Raw genomic sequence first — 13,469 nt, forward strand, 5'->3', positions numbered from 1 at the left:
CACTTCGGTCACTTCAATAAAAAATATAGAAAGCAGAGCAGTTTTATGCCCCATTTCTGAGTCCAAAAACCAGTCAATCTCAGAATTCAACTCCAAGAGTTTTGAAATTCAGCCTCTCTTGCTTCTTGCTACAGTTTACCCTTACTCAACAGAAATTCAGTAAACTAAAGAGAAAAGATAACTGTCATGCTGCACCTTACTTTGGAGGACCCAGACATTTATTTCTAGCACTGCCACCAATTACTGGTTTAATTACCGAGGTCACGCTCCTGCTGCATAATAAGCCTTTCATAAACATTTATCCTCTGCCATCAAAAACATCCTCTGGCTGTATGAGGTCTTTAGTTTTAAGGTCAAGAACTAAACAGCGTGAAGGTGTCACGCAAGTGGCCACGGGTTTAAAATCAGGTTCTCTTCATTAGGGCAAAATACTCTCCTGAGCATTCTGAGATGATGCTTGGTGGTCTGTGGGAGAAGCTGCAGAAGCAATCTAACATCCTTCTGAGGATTTTCAAATGCTTCATAACTTAATTCAGAGAGAAACTGCAAATGAGCATATGTGGTAGCCTTGATATCTTTTCACTAGGTTCTCCAGTTTCCCTCCTTCCAGCACATAGTAGGACTACACTACTCTGTCCCCTGTGGGTAGGTGTGGCCACATGACTTGGTTTGATGAACGAACTGTGAGGGAGCAGGCACCTGATTCACCACTTTCTCTCTTTCCCCTCTGCCAAGAGACAGACAATGTCCCGGGCGGCAGCAGCTGCAGCCCTGGGTCCTGGAGTGAGGACAACATGAAGAGAGTCCCAGCCAACCCATAAAGCAAAATCATGTCACTGTTTTGAGTCATTGAGCTTTGGTGACTGTCATTACTTCAGCTAACCTCGCCAGTCCTGACTGATGTCACACAGTGTGGATTTCTCTATGTATTTTACTCAAGCACCAACTCTATTCCTATTCAAGTCATATAGTGCTAAGAAGACTAGTCTTATACATGTGGGAAGGACTATAGATTTGACTATGCCAGAATGTAGGCCACCGTGTGGGAAGCACTAGCAGAGTAGGCTGGACTGCTGTTCTTCGAAAGACCAGCTTACAAGTTTGGCCAGGGGCTGGCATCTGGGACCCTGGATTTGGGAGACTTCCCAACACCCTAACATGGCTCATCGGACCTAAAATTTCTATAAAAAATGTGCTTTATGCTGAACACCTGCTTTCCTCTTGGGAGTCTGGAATTTTGGTATATGGTAGGCAGAGGGTGCCTACATGGGCAGCCTTCTAATAAAAACCCTGAGCACCGAGTCTCTGATGAGCTTCCCTGGTGGACGACACTTCACACGCATTGTCCCAGCTTGTTGCTGGTGGAATTAGCCCATCCTATATGACTGTGAGGGAACTCCTGGAAGCTTGCGCCTGGTTTCCTTGGACTTCGTCCCATGTGCTTTTCCTCTTTATTGATGTTGCTTTGTATAGTTTCGCTGTAATAAATCATAGGCATGAATACAACACATGCTGAGTCCCGTGGGTCCTCTGAGTGAATCAGTGAACCTAGGAGTGGTCTTGGGGACCCCCAACACAACACCAAAATAAATGCCTTTAACATTATTTGTGGGAGAAGAGAGAATAATGCATATATTTGGGGGAAATGGGTGTGAAAGGATAATTTCTTCATTACTAGCATACATCATAACATAAAATAATGTATCCCCAATATATCCATTTCCTTTTTATGATAGTAGAACCCCACTGATTAAAGCTAGGAAATTTAAAGTGGAAGTCTTTGTTGTACTCAGGGTAACTATGTCTTTTTTCCCTAGTTTGGCTGCTCTGCACGGCATAGAAGCCAGATGTGCTATCTGTTTTAAATAGGCCCCAAAGGCATTTTATCGAATTGTAAATAAGTGCATGTTTACACAGGAATTGCTTTAACTTGAAAAACACCAAAGAGCAAAGAAAAATAAACGTACCATAATTATCACCGGCTGTATCTGACTTCTCAATCTGGATGTTCTGAGTGACTTTTGGACAAATTTCAATTTCTTTGTACAGCTGAAAATTACAAAGAGGAGTCTAATTAGAATTTCATTATAAATAACTTATTAGGAATAGTTGTTCTTTTGCAAATCTATTTTTTTCACAATTGATACTTGAAAGCAAATTCTCATCACATCCCAGTGTTTTCATCGAACTGACCTCATTAAGAGGCAAAGGAGAAACTTGTAATTCATATTCACAAACTTAGCTGCAGTTCCAGTTGCTAAATAATTCCTTAACATCACTCTGTATGTCTTTTCCCACCCTTTATCTATCATAGACCTGAAAAATAACACTAACGTAATCAGAAATCTCCATTTACTGGGAAAAAAGTATTAAAATCAGGAAGAGATTATACACAACTTGACATGGGATCCATACAAATAGGAGAAATCTCTGTGGTTCTAGTCTTTTCTGTTCACATATCATTTTTCCCTGAAAAGTTCACAGTAGTATAAATAAGTAGACAAATTATAGCACTGAAATAGACAACAAATTATATAAATAGAGGATATTCTCTTTTAGTCACTGCATTATGACTAAATTAGCCAGAAAACTTAAGTACATAAATTAACCTACTCTCTTGAAACCCAAGAAAGCCTGGAAAAAGAGACAAGAAAAACTCGTAGTTTGTGCATCAGAAATTAATTGCTACTTCATTTTCATATGTCTGGACTATCATCATCATGGACAATAACTTACCAAAGTTTTACCAGGTGTCCCTGCCCTTTATACTCACTCTGTGAGATAACTGTGATCCCCATTTTACAAATAAAGATAATAAGGCCGGAGATGAAGTACTTTCTTAAGGTCATAAAGCCAGTAGAGTATGGTCTCACTAGCTCCAGGGCTGGAGTTCTCGCCACTACACTACAGCGCCTCCTAGTGGACTTTAGGGGTACCAAAGTGAAGGGAAATCCAAAATTTAGGATGAAAATTCCCAAAACACAAATGTATCACAGGCTCATAAGGAATTTATAAATTGTCATCCAATTTTGAAATGAAACCTATTTTGAGTCAAGGTCAATAACAGGAACTGTCCTTTAGCACTAAAGAGAAGTCTTGGTGGTAATCTACACTTGGCGCCATCTCTGACCACCCCGTCATTCATCCAGAAATAATTTTATTTAGGCAAGTAGAAAAGAATGCCAGTTTCTTTCTCTTCACTTTCTTAGGGCAGTTGACAGGTGGCAGAGGTGGGTATAATGCTTAGGACCCAGAAGCCTGGAAAACAGGCTGCTCCAACAGAAATCTAACAGGGGTGGGGGCTAAGAACGGTGACCATACAACCCGGATCCTCTCGAACACCCTAATTTAATGGAACTTCCACCAAACGCAATGTCTTAAGGACATTACTTAATGTGGATTTCTGTTTATACTTCAGAAAATTTTTCATACAAATAAATTCTGAAATTAGAAGAAATCAGTTATAACACTGATCTTTAGTTCAGAAATTAGTCACCAAAATCATAAATACCAAATATAATAAAGGTGACGCTATATTTTGTAACGCCATGGAATGTTCAACAAAATGTTACGAAATGCGTTCACTTCAACTTATTTTGAACCTTAGTTTTTTTACTTTTTAAGATTTCTTCAAGAGCCAAACTCTTCCCCTAGGTGGCAGTATATCACTGTTTGTTCTAATCATCTCCGGAACGTTCCAAACGCTTTGCCAAAGATCCAGTGGGAATGCAGCTTCACGAATAATCTTCCTTATTCTTTCATACTACTGCCTCCTACTTTTCTTCATAATTGGTGTGAAAGTCTTTGTGTCTTCTGCTAGGCTCAAACGATAACTTAGTATCATACAGACACACTCCTGGGCCACAGTCCATGGGCTGATTTGACTAAAATTGAGTTTAGTACAAAGCTCTACTAAAATATGTAAAATCTCAAGAAGGGTCTGTGCTTTAAAATATATTTTCAACGCAACCACAATATCTAGAACGATAAATTTTGAAATTTTATACATAAACATCACAGACATTTCCTTTATTTTACTAAATCAATCACAAGTGACGTTGCACTTTTTCCTTCTTTTCAAAAAACAGATTAAAAGATCATCAAGTTTCAGGAAATAATTTGATCACCCAGGTCCCAGAGTTACCACAAAGTCACAACCACTTCTAACCACGTCTCTTTTTGGGTGCCGGGGTCCAAGCCACCATCACCCACTGCCTCAACCACCGCTCCCTAGTCTCCTACTTGCTCTCCCAGCTCCTTCTCTTATGTCCTAAGGTCCCCCGGCCACACATCAGCCACAGCAAACCTAGTAAACAAAGTCAAATAATGCCCTTCCTCTCCTGAGAGGTCCCTTCTCACCTAGGCCCTGCACGGCCTGTCCTGCTCCTCTCCTCCATCATCTCCTGCATCCCCATCACACCCCCAGCCTGCTGGCTTACCCTGACCACTCATCCTCCCCACACACAAGTGAGCCACCTCCGCCACCGCTACCCTCCGTGCCAGGGTCTTCCGCAGCTTTGTTCCCTCAGCCTAGAACACTTTCCTCCAAAATTCCTCTATGACTCTCTCACTTCGCTCAGCTCCCTGTCAAACGTCACATCTAAAGGAGCAGCACAACCTGCTTCTGGATGCCCCATCTCCATCCATTTGCCTTAATGTCTTCTTCCCAAGCTCTGAACATCCCCTAAAATATTAAACATTTACATGATTTTATAAAAAACATTTTTCGCATGTTTTTATATCTGTCTCCATAAACTCGAATGTAGTTTCCACAAAGAGCAGAGATTTTTTTTGTGTATCTCAGTGCCTAGAACAGCTGGAATGGTGCCAGGTACACAACACATGCTAAATAAATATTTGCTGGATGAATGAATAAATCCATCGATCAGTGTTTCTGTAAACTCTTTATTCCCACCTGTCACATTAAGAAAAACACATTTAATACGGGTGTTTGAAGACAAATCAGTGCCTCCATATCCATTATCATCCCATGGATTGGATCCGAGGACCAACTACCCACAGAAAAGTAGTCAAATACGTATCACTCATATTAAAATGTAACCAGTAAAGTAGCTACGTAGATAACTAACTATTCATGGTCATTCATAGGCAAGAGAATCCTCTGCCCCAAGAAATAAACATACTAGACATCCCCAAAAAGATCTTTAAAATATAGTACACAATTTTAGTAACTATCAACCTTACTACTAAAGAATATTTGACTAAACAATGGCAGTGGACACATATTTTGGGACAGCCATCGATGAATGAGTCATTCTTGAGGACACAACCTCAAACATCTGTGAGCTTCGCCAGTCCATCAAAAATAGCATGGAGGTGGGCTATGGAACCCAATTAACCATGTGTGGTCTGACACCTCTTCAGCAAGGGACAACAGATCTGCACACTCTCATAAAGCATCGAGGAACGCCGTGTGTTCATAAACCCCATGCCCTGGAGTGACACTGCACCCAGCTTAATGGCCTAAAGCAGGGACTGGTAAGCAGGGACCCACGGACAGAATTCAAGGGGTCTGTGAATGGAAAGGATGGAGAAAAAAATGACATCTTTATATTCACTAACCTGTAACTGAAACTTAGCATTTCCCTCAATCATAAATGAACGTAGGCAACAGACAGCAATATTAGCAGTGCCTGTGTGACCTTGCTACAGACAGAAATCTCAGTTATTTCCATATCACCTTCTAGATGCTGCTAATATCTCAAAATATTATTTATGCTCTTCACAACTTCAAAACAATGGCAGCTGTTACTCTACTGCTGGGTCTTAATATTTAATCAGCTAATAAATATCACATATCTATAATTTTTAAATGTTTTTGATAACTATTTCAAGATAATTGGGCCATAGGTAATCCTATCTATTTTACGTCATGCAACTGAAAAATTATTCTGAGAAGGGAATCTTAGAGGCTTCACCAGGCTGCCAAAGGTATCCTAAGAACAAAGAAGTTAAGAATCTTGGTGAAAATAGAGCCGAGTGAGCAATAAATTGAGCAAGATTATAGCATTTGCTTCCTAGGGATCTCTGAGCCGGAGACATTTTTGCAACAGGGCAAGAAAGAGCACCACGGTCTGTCTGTATTTTAGATTATTTTTTAAAAATATAATTATAATATGTATATAGCAACTGTAGACACAAACAGACTAAGCTTGGCACACCTTACTTAATCTCCTATGTTGGATGAGCTCATACAATGGCCAAGACTTAAAAAATAATGAGTCGATATAATTTCAAAGACGTGCCTCAAGCACCTACTATGTGTAAGATACGAGGGACGTGGAAACTGGCAAGGAATGATCCCTGTCATTCAGGATACGAAAGAGTCATTAACCCCAAGATGCAAAATACATGATCTAATAGCTATTCCAGGTTATCAGCAACGCACTTTCCTTTTTTAAGTAAGGAAGATAGTCTTCTTTCCTCTGCTCAGACAGCACAAAGTCAGAGCTCTTCCCCATGCCAGAAAAAAAATAAATCAGCCACTCACTGTTAAAAGGACATTCCTCTGTGAACATTTATTGATTTAGGAGATGGTTGAAAATGGACTTGTCATTTCTATCTTGTCTCAGCATGGCATGATAAAAGTGTTACCACACCACACCCTTTCTTCTATTTCACTAAAAAACACTTCAAAGGGCACAAGGGAACATTTTAGGATGACAGAAACATGCTAAATTATGATGGGACAGGTGGAAACACGGCTGTCTGTATCTATTTGTTAACACTCATCAGCGAACTGTGTGCTTCAAGTTGGTGAGTTTTATTGTATGTAAAGTAAACAGCAAAAAAGTTGATGAGAAACAAAATTCCCTACTAAATTTTAAATCACGCTTCCCCTTTTCATAAAGGGACCACTGAGATTTAAATTTTCAGTTCTGCTTTCTGTGGTGAAACCCTGTCTGATGTCATACTGTTATCATTCACAGATTCATGGCAAGCAGCTCGGTGGCCCCCAGAGGAATGACTAAGTGCAGAGAGAGAACGAGCTCCAAGATCAAGGCGCCTTTCTCCCCAAATTTGTCTTTCCTGGAACTGAAAAATGCACCACTTGGCTAACAAAAAAGCAACTTGACGTGATGTTATTACCGTAACAACCATTTATTGAGCATCTACTATGTGAACTATGATCTCTAATCTTTGCAAAACCCTAGAAATTAAGTATTATCACCTCATTTTTTTTTTTTTTTTGCCAATAGCACACAATTAGTAAGCAATAGAGCCAATATAAAAATCCAGATCTAATTCACAACCTAAGTCCCATAATGAACTCAAACATACATAAGTCTGTGCAGGAATCTACATAAATACGATTCCGAAAGGCTGGGACATATAATTAGATGGCTGCCTTTTCCACCCAACAGGATTTGACCCGTCAGTTTCAACACGCAGGCAGAAGTCACACAAAATTGGAGTTGGTACTTCTTTTTTGACAACAGCCAGCTGATCCTCGAGTCGCCAATTTAAAACAAAAGACTGTCAAAGCTGGAAGGAAAGCTGGGAATACTAACTGAAATTCAACCCGAGAGTCAGCTCTGGATTTCAATTTTTCATGATAGCACAGCCTCGCTCCTTGCATAAACAAAGGTGGCATTTCCACTCCGCGGAAATATTGTGATAAGTAAGGCCATCCCCACAAACTTAAGAGCCCTGAATGAGGCTCATTTATTTTAGAATTTGTTCTCCTTCACCAACCACAATTAGCATGAGCACACATATAATTTAAAAATAATCTCCTACAGAATGTACTTGGACAACAGTCATAAACATTACCAGCTCATAAATGTCCTCCTCAGGCTTCGGAACATAGTGTTGTATTTTGTTTCCTATTAGAAATTTCAGACGCAGGTAATGAGCAGAATGATCCAGCTGATGGGTCTGGGACAAAAGAAAAGAAAAGAAAACGTCTGTTCAATGGTAAATAGGAATAATTTGTTCTCTACTGACATATTATCACGTCTTCCCAAGAATAATAGAGATTCGTGACTGGAGGCGGGGGGGTGTAAGGTTTTTACACTTCTTAAAAGGTTACATCTAAAACCCAAATTTTAAAATAATTTTCCTTGAGCATATTAATAATATTCCTGGGTATCTTATGATTCAATGGAAACAACTGAGTCACATCTTCACTTCTGCTTCTGATTCACTGTACCCTTTAACACCGGTTTTGCAACAAAATCCATCAGATCGAAGAGGCCCTTAAAAATAATTCCAAACATACAGAGGTGATTAAAGCAGCGAAGTGACAAGAAAGGCAAGGAAGTATTTACACTGATGGGACAAAAGCTGTGCCCAGGCAAAGTTGTTTTTCTAACCACATGGGGACACTGGGACAGTTGTTAACAGTTCATTTGCAAGCAAGTCAGTGTGAAGACAAGGCATTTGGATTTCAGTCTTATTTATATACACCCCGAGTGAGACTCCCTCCGGGGGCAGCACAGACAGGCATGTGTCCAACTTTGAAAACACATTGAATGACTTGCCCAAAGAAAACAACTCTAAAATAGTTAAGGATTGAAATTTCCAGGCCTTCTCCATTGGTCCAGGGTGGGTCAACTGATTTTTTCTATCTAGAAAGTCATCCTTAAGTTTTTTGAAAAAGCAATGGTGGCAACATGGGTTTATTAGTAATCCTCAACACACATTCAAGAAGATCAGAAGAAAAAGTAAGAAAATGCTCCTCAAAAGTACATGGTAACAGGAAAACGCATTACCAGGGACAAATGTTTAAGTCATTTTTTAAAAGTATCCTTATCTTTTAGATACATCCTAAAATACTAATAGATAAAGATATGAGGTCTGGAATTTGCTTCCAAAATAATCCAGAGCAGGGGACGGGAGTGAGTTAGTGAACAGATGAAACATAATTTGATAATTATGGAATCTTAGTGATGGATATGCAGGAGCTTATGACATGATTCTCTACTCTTACATAAGTTTGAAATTTTTTCATCAAGTAAATATAAAATCTCTTCACACCAAAAGCTCTACTGATGAGAATTATTTCAAAATAAGTGAAATCAATTTTTCACTTGTGTAATACTGTTTCTGCTTATCCTACTCCCCCCGAAAAAAATTTTTAAGGCCAAACTAACAACAGTCAATAATTATTCCAGTAATAGTCATTCTAATGTCTAACAAACTCTTAAGTATGCCAGACACTGTGTGAAGCACTGCGAACACGTAAATTAATAAAACATAAATGCCGTCTTCAGGAGTGTGTGTGGCTGTAGGGCGTACAGAAAACGAGAGGTTGGTAGCGATGGTTCTGCTTTTTGAATAAATATACATGTAGGACAGGCATCCTGCATCATTAGAGAAACACATTTTCAGAAAGTGGAAACGAGTCCGTTCTGAACACGTAGTGGACTGATAAAGAAGTTTTCTATCAGTGTATCTTGGGACCCTCGAATTTGTATCCTCTCCTGAGTAATGCGAAAGTTTGAACCCCCACTGTGTGGCCACAGGTGCCACTGGGCCCACACATTCCCGTGCACTTGGCCTTTGGGCTTTCGCTGTCTGTATTGGAGACCAAATGCTCAGTGTCTGACAGACTCAGACTGCTGATGTCAAAGATAACGTAAGGGTGGAAGGGTAAGCCAGAAAAAAATAGAGAACAGGGAAATTTAAAGTGGGCTACCTACTGCTGGCTGGAGAGGCACTGAGACAAATAACAAAATTAATAATAATAGGGGTGACGTGATAAGCAAGAGAAGTTTCCTTCACAGAGGCAGAAGCAACAAATGCTTCCCGCCTACCTAGGTCCTCACTGAAATCTTTAATTAGAAGCAAAAAATTTTGGTTCACCATCTGTTTCCAACTGAGGTGGAAGTGGAAGAGATGAAACTTCCTGGGGTCTTGGTTAACAGGAACAAATCCACTTGGAAACGTTCTCATCGTTATTAATAAACACTTTGTGGACACTCCCAGTGAGGCTGCCATTTAAATATACAGTCTTCTGGAAATCAGACCCAAATAGCAACCTCATCTAAGAAGCTTCTGGTTCCTGAAACCTCAGCGTGAGAGAGACAGCCTACTGTCAGGCACCAAAGATCTTAAGGTGGTCCTGAAGAAGACTGGAGATTCTCATCATGCCTTAAATGCTACTGTGCTGAAAACATTTACACAGATGTGCAGAGAATGACAAACAACAGCTGGCACCATTGTCCAGGTACCTCACTTAGAGCGTTTAACACAGCAAAGAGAACAAAAGGAGGATAAATAGAACAATCGTAATAAGGCTGATTCTCGCCACCCTCCCCTCCACCACCATATTTTCCAAACTTCTTCAAGTTACAATGGTGCCTTGACAACTTTAAAAGATAAAAATAAGCACATCCCACAATCATAAAAATTATTAAGGGTCTTATTTGTAACCTAGAAGCTCCTAGTTTGGTCAATAAATAGTTACGCTGAAAACGAGATTTTGAATCAATATACCAGTGTGTCTTATCATTTTGGTAAATGTTTCTCAATTACAAAGCCTCGTTAGTCATGGCTGGTCTAACATAAAGGGAAAATCTTAATGAATTAACTAAATCAGATCATCAGAATTCTCAAGAAGAATTTCATGCTCCTCAAGTGTCTGCAAGTCAATATCAGAGCAGGTCAAACTCTTTACCATGTTCACGACACTTCTTTGTGCAAAAAGAATTCCAAATATTAATGAACATTTTAACATAGTAATTCTAAATATTTGGGCTGCTTTAGATGCGCAAAACATTCAAGAAAAAATTTCCTAACTCAAGAGATATTCATGTAGGAAAAAATTTAAGTGGTACAAATTTGTTTTCCAATGTACATTTACTTAACTTATTTAGAGAGTATTTGATTCATTTTGAGGCAATGCAGCCGCAAATTATACCATAAGATAAATATTATCACAGAACCATTTCTAGTTTGGTCAGCATTTTTTTTTAAATTTGCATCTACTTCAATAGATGAAATAGCAAAACACAATAGAGATCTCTTCAGTAAATAGTTTGAGCCAATTAAAACAGAAAAATAACGTAATCTTCTAATCCATCATGTTTTGCTCTTCCATTTCTCTTCAAATTCTTCCATTTCAGACAAACTTCTCAGGAAAACATAAAAGCATGCAGTTACCACATACAGAAATCCATGCACACACAGACACACAAAGTACTAGTGCAGAATTTCCAAAGATATTTATCCTCCCTTCAAGGTGACCTTTTATTTTTTTAAATGCCAATGGTTATCAGAATATTCAAAGCCATAGAGCAACATAGTGAAGGCATGAAATAAAACTGATCTCATGGTCACACATGAATAATATCAGTGAGTATGAATGAATGAATTTTTTGCAATTATTTTGGTAATTGCAATGATCAGAATATATCCAAAACCCATAGAGCAACATGGTTACCTGCTATGTTTAGCAACAATCATTTTTGTAACATCCATAACATGAACCACACATGAAATGTAGATCTTGAAACATTTACTATACCAGAACTTGACTGGTGCTCGGGTGGCAGGTGACAAACTGATGTGAAATGATGTGGATCAGATAGAATAGGAAAGAGAATGAGCTGAATGCAAGAGACAGAAGAAAGAGATTGATTATTAAATATTTGAGGAAAGTATCCATCACCAACGTTGAGAATGACAATAAAGAAAAGACAGACATTCTGACAATTACCTTTGTTCTCAGTCCCTCCTCCAAAAGAAAAAAAATCCTCATCATTAATTAGATCATTAATAACACGTGGAACTGTTGTCCCCATTATCTCTCTCCCTCTTAAGAATAAAATCCCTCCACTAATTACAATAAAGTGTTTTCCAAAGATGAGGCAAGCTTTAGAAGGCACCTGGTTCTGAGCACACTATGTAATTTATCCTACATGGATGCTTTTTCAGAGACCATCAATTTCTTAAAATGCACACAAAAGTTCTCCCTTTTTAAACTCAAGACGTAAGCTTGTTCCACACCATATTGTTTCTGTCTTTATTTCTATGCTTTGGGAAAAAGAGCTGAGGATTCAAGAAAAATTCGGCGGGATGACCTTTTATTGTTAAAGAAAGGGATTTGCGCCCTAACGATGCCACCAAAACCCTTTCAAGTGACAGAAATAAACACTTTATAGGGGAACAGGTCCACCTTATTATCTAAAGATGGCCTCTAAGTTGCAGGGACAATATTATTCCTCCTTCCCTTCATTTCTATCAAAGCAAAAGCTCGAAAAGTTGGGCCAAGCCCTATTTTCCCCACTCACTATTCAATTTTCTACCAATCCACGGTTATTGGAAAACTGTAACCTACCCTCCGATTCCTGGCTCTAAGTCCATTGTATGCAGCAGGCTCAAAGCAATGCTATTCCCTGGAAGGACCCTCCAGAGTTTGGTTTATAAAAACTGCCAGAGTCCTACTTTCGACACCTTCAGCTGCAGTTCTGAGAATAACTCCCACAGCTCTGCAGAATATTAATGGGTCTCTAAAGAAGCGTGCTAATCTATAAATAAAGGAATGCAGAAATCCTCAATAGACCAATTTTGTTAAGTAATTAAAATGAAAAATGTGAACAGAAATACCATTATCTTCAAAAGGCAAGAACACACGTACATGAAGGATTCAAAGCATTTAATAGTGTATCATTTATTTTTAACACCTCTGCGGGGGCTGATTTGAGCTTTGTCCTGAAACAAATGGCCCTTCTACTTTGCCCCCATGTAAGACCATCCGAAAGGCTTATGTGAGCCAGGCTATTCCATTTCCCCCACTCACATAAAGAGCCGTATTTTTTCTTTACAAAGGCTCTAGTGCTTTTTTTCTGCCCCCAAAAATACAAAAATTGCTGATTGTAGAATTACAGAGTTGAGTACCTGCTGAGGTAGTGCGTTATTTGGGATTTATCAACCATTGTGTTGAATGAGAAGGTCCTAAAAACATCATTGTATCCATCTACCTCCTACTAGGATGAAATTACGATAGAAAGGGTTCCACTTTGCCTTTATCGGCCCCAGGGAGATCATTCCACTCCTCTCAGAACATATTCCAGATTCTTCTGACCCTTAAGGACCGTCCCTCCTGATGACTGACTCAGGTTCTGACAGTTCTTGTGACCATCCACCGGGCACAGGAGGACACAGCCATGTTTGAAGCATCTGGATGTGGATTGAGTCCCCCCATAGCAACTGATGTGATGTGAGCTCGGACAAGGAACTAAGGCTCTGAGCCTCAGCTTCTCCATCTGTACAATGGGGGAGTATCAGCCCCTTCTCCGACTTGATATGACCACTAAACAAGACTATGAATGCCATTAATTACGGAAAAGTAAAAACAGGCCCACAAGAAAAGCTCCTTTCTTTCCTCTTTCCCTTCCCTCGCTCCAGGCCATTCATCTGGCAGCCCTTCAAGGAGGAAAAAAAGAAATGAAACCAGCTTTACCTTGAAAAGGATCAAAGACTTTCTATGGCTTACGGTGAAA

At 39.4% G+C, this 13,469-nt stretch overlaps 1 protein-coding gene across 14 annotated transcripts in view; it reads right to left on the reverse strand.

Annotated features, from left to right (window-relative positions):
* TIAM1 (TIAM Rac1 associated GEF 1) overlaps positions 1-13,469 on the reverse strand; it is a 352,305-nt gene that overhangs the window by 64,458 nt on the left and 274,378 nt on the right. For all 14 annotated transcript variants that reach the window (XM_070597276.1, XM_070597269.1, XM_070597274.1 and 11 more), the window contains 2 exons: positions 7,795-7,899; positions 1,968-2,049 (listed from right to left, as the gene is read on the reverse strand). In XM_070597276.1, the coding sequence (XP_070453377.1) occupies positions 1,968-2,049; positions 7,795-7,899 (187 nt within the window). The remainder of the gene's footprint in view (positions 1-1,967; positions 2,050-7,794; positions 7,900-13,469) is intronic.

The sequence above is a fragment of the Equus przewalskii genome, chromosome 27 (genome assembly GCF_037783145.1).
Source record: "Equus przewalskii isolate Varuska chromosome 27, EquPr2, whole genome shotgun sequence".
In the NCBI taxonomy this organism is placed as follows: Eukaryota; Metazoa; Chordata; class Mammalia; order Perissodactyla; family Equidae; genus Equus; species Equus przewalskii.